The sequence below is a fragment of the Haemaphysalis longicornis genome, unplaced genomic scaffold (assembly GCF_048455015.1).
Source record: "Haemaphysalis longicornis isolate Haplotype H1 unplaced genomic scaffold, Haemaphysalis longicornis Haplotype H1 scaffold_7, whole genome shotgun sequence".
NCBI classification, from domain to species: domain Eukaryota; kingdom Metazoa; phylum Arthropoda; class Arachnida; order Ixodida; family Ixodidae; genus Haemaphysalis; species Haemaphysalis longicornis.
This window is the reverse complement of record NW_027526422.1, coordinates 35,713,875-35,721,127: the sequence shown is the minus strand read 5'-3', so window position 1 is coordinate 35,721,127 and position 7,253 is coordinate 35,713,875. Positions and strand designations below refer to the sequence as shown.

The 7,253-nt window shown below is 46.2% G+C and overlaps 1 protein-coding gene across 1 annotated transcript; it reads left to right on the top strand.

Annotated features, from left to right (window-relative positions):
- Positions 1-1,392: 1,392 nt before the first annotated feature.
- Positions 1,393-5,509, top strand: LOC144145210 (mitochondrial ubiquitin ligase activator of NFKB 1-like). Its single transcript, XM_077676744.1, has 3 exons — positions 1,393-1,647; positions 2,166-2,377; positions 4,462-5,509. Exons 1-3 carry the CDS (start codon positions 1,522-1,524, stop codon positions 5,174-5,176), a joined length of 1,053 nt encoding a protein of 350 aa, XP_077532870.1. The 5' UTR covers positions 1,393-1,521; the 3' UTR covers positions 5,177-5,509.
- Positions 5,510-7,253: the final 1,744 nt, after the last annotated feature.

Below are 7,253 nucleotides of genomic sequence, written 5' to 3'. Positions count from 1 at the left end.
TGTGGACAACGTTGTTTGGGGCGCGATCACGGTGGCGCAGCACAAACCTCCTCATTGTATTTCCATGTGAATAAACAAAGCACGCTGCGGATATGCACATTATTACACGCAGCCGTAGTGAAAGCAAATTTGTGAAAAAGGGAATGTATGCCATACAACCTAAGCAAAACATCCACAGTATCTTTGTGAGACTCCCAAACACCCCCAAACCTCCTAATAACACGTTTGGGATGGTGCAGAAAAACTAATGCGTCGGGCACAAAAAAACAACAAGATACATTAATCTGATACAAGAAAACAACAACAAAAGAAATAGAAGACAGCCGTTTTATTTCCTGCCGTACGTGCGATGCGCGTGTAGGGGCCCGCGCTGCTTGGTAGGCAGCATTGGACTGTTGGGTCTTCATAAGAGCACCTCAAAAATTCTGCAGGGAAGCCTTCGCATTTTGAATACTTATCGAGGGGCTCTGAGCGTTGATCCTCGCGAATAAGCCCGAAAGGACGAGTTACGCGCGATCTTCTGACCGATGCTCTGAAGAAAGTTGTTCTCTATCTCCTCATGTGTTGCAAACTTGTGGGGGATACAGCTTCAAATTATTCAGATGCGTCAGAAGCTGGCAAAGTAACTGAAGCACTATAGAAATGCACTTTTTTAATGCACTACAGCAACAAAGCGGGAGATTTCTAGCACAGACACTGCTGCCCCTCACAAGCGGAGTGTAGCAGACGACAGCGGCGCGAGTCCCTAAGCTGACGTCAGAGCCAGGGGGCGCCACTCAAACATCTCACCGCCAATACGCATCATTCCGCCATGGACTACATGGCTTTTCAATGAACATTAAATTTTGCGCACGCAGCCGATCCTTGAGAAAACGATACGAGCGACCACATGGCCTTCCCGTCATTAATAACAACAACAAAAACAACCTACAGTTAGAGCCTCTATACTACAGTTGCCGAGATGTCACCGAACTAGCCAGCATAACGTGACCAAGTACAGGTGACGGCTCAACCAGCTGATTTTAACTAGCCGGAACCCTCACGCTTTTATGATCTTAACTGATATGTTAATGAAAGAAAAACTAATGGGCCATAGCAGCGCTTGGTTGCTCTCGTCGAAATCAAGTCGTAGTCTTTAGGTTCTTTACAAAAGCAATACCGCAAGTTGGGCTAGCTGGTGCATGATATCGAAAAAACTTCAAAGCGCACAAATAGACGGGGACAAAGAGGAGGGACACACAAGCGCGTGTCCCCTCTTTGTCCCCGTCTATTTGTGCGCTTTGAAGTTTTTTCGATATCTTTACAAAAACATGTAGGTTGTCATGTTTGTAGTTCCCGCTCGGTCAAAATTACTATGAAATAGCCCCGAATCCGCATCCGTAGCCGTAGACGAAACATTTTGCTTGTTTATGTTGGATCGGTTGGCTCGCTTGGCGCTCTCCCCATGCTCTCCCATTCTGCGGTCATGACGAGGTTAGACTATCGTTATTAAACCGGTGGATCTATTTACGCGGCTGCGACATGGCCCTCGACTGGCTGACGCAGTACTTGACTTTGGAAAATGTCTGCTTGGGCATCAACCTTGTTACCTTCAGTGCCATCTACAAGGTGTACCGATCCAAAGTAACGAATTTCGAGGCGGTGCAGGTGAGGAATTTCACGTGTTGCTTTTGTAGGAGTGTAGAATGCCTGTGCAGATACCTAGGGATGCCTCTCCAGCGACTCGTGTGTGTGCCCTGCCGACCAGGAAATGCCGCCCTGTAAACTTGTTCGCTGGTACGGCAAGAAGGAAGTTGTGTTTGTTGCGGACCATTCCTGGGGTAGAGTTTTGACTGAAACCGCGAATTCATCAGCTTCGCAGCATTATTTTGTGCAGCGACGAACGTGTGACATGCTACAACTTGTTCTTTCTTGCCTGTCAATTCACGGTCTTCAAGTTGTGGGCGCGCAAGTTCATAGCCAATAATGCGGTTCTGCAGTTGAACTTTCGCTGGGCATTGAATAGACAGTGTATTTGAGGGCTTCAGATCTTCCAAAACTGTGTTGTTCTAATATGTTTTTATACTCTCCTACCGTACCTAGGTAGGAGGTGAATGGTGGGGGTGCTTATGAGCTCTAGGAGTGCTACAGCTTTATTTGCATATGCTTTGCTTATGTCTCCACAGACAGCTCGTCAGTTTGACATTGACGATCGCCTGGCGGCCAAGCTACAAGAAGAGTATCCCAACGGGACTGCTGTGCATGCTGTGATCAGAGGCCACGTGCAGGCGCTCGGTGACACACTCAAGAGCAGGCACTTGCGTGGCGCCAAAGCTGTCATCCAGGAATGCTGCCTCACAGAGCACAAGATCCAGTGGAGCCCTGTGTCGAGATTCTGGTGAGCATAATGCACGTTGTGGGGTACGTCATGCTTATTCGGGGCTCCATTGAGTTCCTGAGAGTACTGGCCCTTCCACGTTGTCTCTGTTATTCGCTTTGCTTTTTTTTTTACCCCCAAAAAAAAGTCATGAACATACTATCTTGCTAAGGCAACCGTAAGGGCAGACAATTACAGCCACTGAGAAGGCATTGGTTGGCAAACTGCAGCAAAGGCAAAGTCTTGTAAGCAAGAAACTGAGCAGAGTACGGAACAGGTATTACAAGTACTCGATGCTGTCATTCAGAGTTCACTCACTCTACAGGAAACAGACGTGCTGTCTGTAGTGTAGTGTCTGAAGAAAGGGACACTGGAATGAGTACTGCTTTACCATATTGAAGTCGAGAGTGCAGGAATCATGTTTAAAGGGACCCTGCAACACTCTTTGAGCAGTGCAAGTAAATCTGCACAATATTTAGATTACACTGCCAGGAATACCTGAGCCAAATATTACACGTGCACGTGAAGCGGTGAGCGTGCAAATTTTTGTGAAAGACACAGAAAATCCAATCGCGCTCTCTTCAAATTTTCTCATTATGCGCCACTGGCATGGGCTAAACGACGTCATTGCGGCCATGGCTGTCGCTGGTAAACTTCACGGCTTATTTTTCGCGTTTCCTGTGACGATCTGCCGTCATTGGCGCTGTGTACCAACCTCTTCTACGCCTGAACCTGTATGCACAGTTTTGGCGTTCCTTTGTGTTTTAAGTGCACGCAAAGTTTGAGTGAGGAACTCAATACTCCCCTTTCAACGATACCACTTGACAACAAACATTTATTGCTTCAAGAACGCCTTACCAGCCTGAGCACGTGCTTGCAAACAGGCAGCCATGCCTGCTTTTTTATGGCACCAGACCGGAAATAAACCCCTTCACGTTGCTGAGAAAAGGAGAAAACTCCCAGGCCTGCGATATATCGAAGGCCACCGAAGAGAACACCGCGAGCCGGCCTCTTTTCCGGGAGAGAGCGCACAGCTTTTGTCGCGTTGTCCGCGGTCGAGTTGAGAGGGAACATTTATGCGTAATTTCTCATCGCACGTAATTTCGGTGATAGTGAATCGATTGTCTCAATTCTTGTGGGAGGAGATTACTGGGACAAGAGAATTAGCCCAAAATACATCCCGAGTAGTTGATGGTAAGTGCTGAAGGGTCCCTTTAAAGTTTCGTTGGCCAATGCGCACACACAAAAAAAAGTGCATTAGAAAGGGCCGTTTTCTTGCACTATCCTCCTCCCTGCTGATTTTCTTGTGTCATCTACAATGAAAAGTTGGCAAGCTTGTCGGACTGGCTTAAACGGATTTCTAGAATGCTTAACCTATACAACCTGTGATAAGTTGGCATTAAACTTGAGATGGTGAAAATTAAACTTTTGTAGGCTTGGCTAGCAGGATAATCCATTGCGAACCACCGTGATGTCATTGCAGTAGTTGGTGCGTGGCTGCAAACGGTGCGTGGTGTTTTCTTTCCTGCTGCTCGCTACAGGTACACGGCAGTTCTGGACCGTCACACAAGAATTGAATAATGCATCACACAGGTTGCCCTGCACATTGGAGTTATAAATAAATCTAGTTCGCCTCACCTCAAATTACGTAAAAAAGGGCTCTTGGGTATTCCAAAATTCATTCATTCTGTTTTGATTGTCTGAGAATGTGCTTATTTGTTGTCAGTGTTCTGCGGGTGTTTGAACAGAAGGAATGAAGGATCAGTTGCAGAATTTCACCCTTAGTGCTTCCAATGTTGTTTTCGTTGTCCTATGTTCTGTAGTTTCAATCACATTTTTAAAAACATCCTATAAAATAATGAAGCAAAACGGATTTGCTGTATTAGCAACGCTGAAAAAATGCCCTCCTTTTTTGTTAAAAAAAAGTGAATCTGTATTAAACACAATGCATTCATTCGCAGTTTTGAGCACCAAAAAAACAAAGTGAAATAGAAGCTTAAGCTGTCCTGTATTGGTGTTCGAGTGAGTCCTTTTTGTGCAAAAAAATTGTTAGAAAAAAAGCATAAAACTGTTTTCCTTACTTTCTTTTTTTTTTTTTCCCCAAGGTCACAGACTCAGCGGGAGATACAGCGAATCCTCAACTATGTCCCCTTTGCCCTGGCATCACGCCACAGCAGCGCAATGGTCGAGGTGTTGGACCCGCTGGAGTGTGAAAGCGTTCCTTTGAAATGCGTCTACGAAAACTTTATTCCCAATCGTGACGGCTTAAGTGGCGTCTTCTTTGGCTGGCTACGAGGCGAGCAGACGAAAGGCATCGAAGAACAGGAATTTCTTCTTGAAGAAGGCTCCGTCTTGACTGCCTTTGGCTCGCTTTCCGTCGCAGCAGATGGCTCAGTCAAGCTGATCCCACCCACCGACGGCGTCTGCTACTACCTCACCCAGCTCAGCCACCCGGCGCTCGTGTCGAAGCTGCGTTCCGAACTCGGAGTGCTGCGTGTCACCTGCCTAGTGCTTGGCTGCACCGCCGTGGGCCTGTCCTTCTACCTGCTGTTCTCCTGGTGGAAAACAAGGCAGGCGCGCGCCCAGCAGAGGAAGGACTCAATGCGTCGGGAAGAGGCGAAAATGCAGCGCCGAAAGCTGAACCGGGATACGACGTCGGACCATCCGTGCTGCGTCATCTGCCGCACCAATCCCGTAGAAGTGATGATCCTCGAGTGTGGCCATGTCTGCCTCTGTACGGACTGCTCGGAGATGGTCAGTGGCAACTGTCCGATGTGCAGGTCTCCGATCAAAAGGAGCGTCGCCGCGTTTTTGCCATGACTTGCGGCTCAATGTTCCTCACCTTGCACACAAGTGCAGCACATTGCAAGGAACACTTTTCTAATAGTGGCACGTGGTTTTTGCGTGTTCACAGAAAGTGGCAAAGAGTACGGATTGTAAGCACATTTAGTTTATTCAAAAGCGCATATTACATTAAAAGCTTTCTAGATCGTTAAGTCGTTCATTGTTTCCAACAAACGTGATATTGCTTAGAGTGAAGCCATCTGCTGAGCTCTAAGATAGCCAGCGAGCCTTTCTTCGGACTTCAGAGTGTTTCAAGCCCAGTATGTATTGTCCGTTATTAAAAAATGCTGGTTACTGTGCAGTAAGAGATTTTCTGGCCATGTGTACACTTGCAACCTATATCTGCAATTTTCTTACAACATTGACCAATTTAATCTGGGTTTATTGTGTCTTAGAAACATTTATTAAAAGAGCAGCCACTAATTGGAAAGTGTAATGAACCTGTCATTAGTACTGTAAAACCCCACTTAGCCACAAGTGGCCCATGCAAGCATGCAGCTTTTGGCTCTGAGATTTTTCAAATATCATGTATGCATTCAAGCAACCTGGGCAGTTTACTACCTTTCAGCTGCGATGGTTTAGTCAACATTGATGCTTTGTTATGGGGATGGTCAGTGCTAAGAAGCAGAAGGACACAGCCCCGTGCATTTCCGTCTGGGAGTCCTGCACAGATGAAAAAGACCAAGGCAGTGTTTTTCCTGGCACATATCCACACAAGCAGATCCTGTTTGGTTTTGGTTAGTATTATTCATAAAGAATTATGATGACAATAATGGCACTAATGTGGTCATTTCGTGTCTTTTTGTGACCGTGCATAAAATTTTCAATAACAGCAATTGAACTTGCACTTTTGAAGAGGTAGACTCTGCAATGTGCACGTTTTCTTCATTTTCAAGTTGCCACTTGGGCTGTTTGTGTGTCCGTGTGTGGGTTAGAGAGAGATTATGGAGTGTCACACAATGCAGCACCTGGATGGCTCGAGTATGGGTTTTGTTGAGGTCATGGGTCGTTAGGCTGCAAGTGAGGGCTCTCACAGTGACGGCTTTGGCCATTGTCACAACGGCTTTCTGAGATGCTGCATGATTATTATGCAGCTCCACCATAGTGATTGACAATGTTGACTTGAATTCCTTGGTGTGGGCGTGGCTTATTGTCATATACTGTTGGGAGCTTGGTTTTTTTTCAGGGGCGAGTTCAAGTCCTAGCCTAGCCAAAGTGAGCTTAAGGCTATTTGCCATGGCTTGTAGCTCAACAATCTGAACCTCAACGGAATAAAAATTGCTAGTATCCAAACAGATCGTGGTATTGTTTGCGTATATAGCGAAGAGGATGACAGACAATTTCATTTCAAGTTGTCACGATATTTTGGTCATGGTCAGCTTGAATAGCAGAGGACCCCAAATAAAGCCTCAAGAAACTCCACATTCAAGGTAGCAAGTTGCATATAGTCTGACTTTTTGTGGAAAGCCCCTGATCCAGTTTAATAAGTGGGCACTTGGGGAAGCATGTGCGAGATCGTCGTGGATGACCTGCTGGTTAACGTAAAAGGCCGTTCAGAGCTCAACCGCCATAAAAAAAACCTCGGGTACTGTGTATGTAGTGGGGGCGGTTAATGACCCAGTTGCGAAGCCAGATCAGAGGTTATCATATGTGGCAACATTGGGGTGTTTGGGATGCAAATACGGTTAAAAATATTCTAATGGCTTACACGATTGCTACGAGTTGAATCAATTTGCAAATAGGCGTGGCCTAGAAAGGCTTGTCGATGGTGAGGTGGTGGATGAGTGTCTGTATTAAGGTTGTTCCACAGCCTCGCTTAACCAAAAAATGGGTTTCAATGCAACCGAACTTAACCAAGTTTATTTTTTCCTTTTCAATTTTTTTTTTTATTGAAGGGGTACGTGATGCCACAAAACGACCTGCAGAAGAACTCTGGAGTGTTGTGATACACACCCATGCTCCCAGATAGGGTTAATTACTCTTAGAGGTCATTGATTAACCAATGCCTCGGGCGGGATGCTGTTGAGGGCGTTGAGGGGCTCCCACGTGAAAG

Excerpts from the sequence above, each read along its gene's own strand:
- LOC144145210 (XM_077676744.1), top strand. The coding sequence starts at position 1,522 with ATGGCCCTCGACTGGCTGACGCAGTACTTGACTTTGGAAAATGTCTGC. Across the intron at positions 1,648-2,165 it reads CGAATTTCGAGGCGGTGCAG|ACAGCTCGTCAGTTTGACAT; the intron begins GTGAGGAATTTC and ends ATGTCTCCACAG. Across the intron at positions 2,378-4,461 it reads AGCCCTGTGTCGAGATTCTG|GTCACAGACTCAGCGGGAGA; the intron begins GTGAGCATAATG and ends TTTTTCCCCAAG.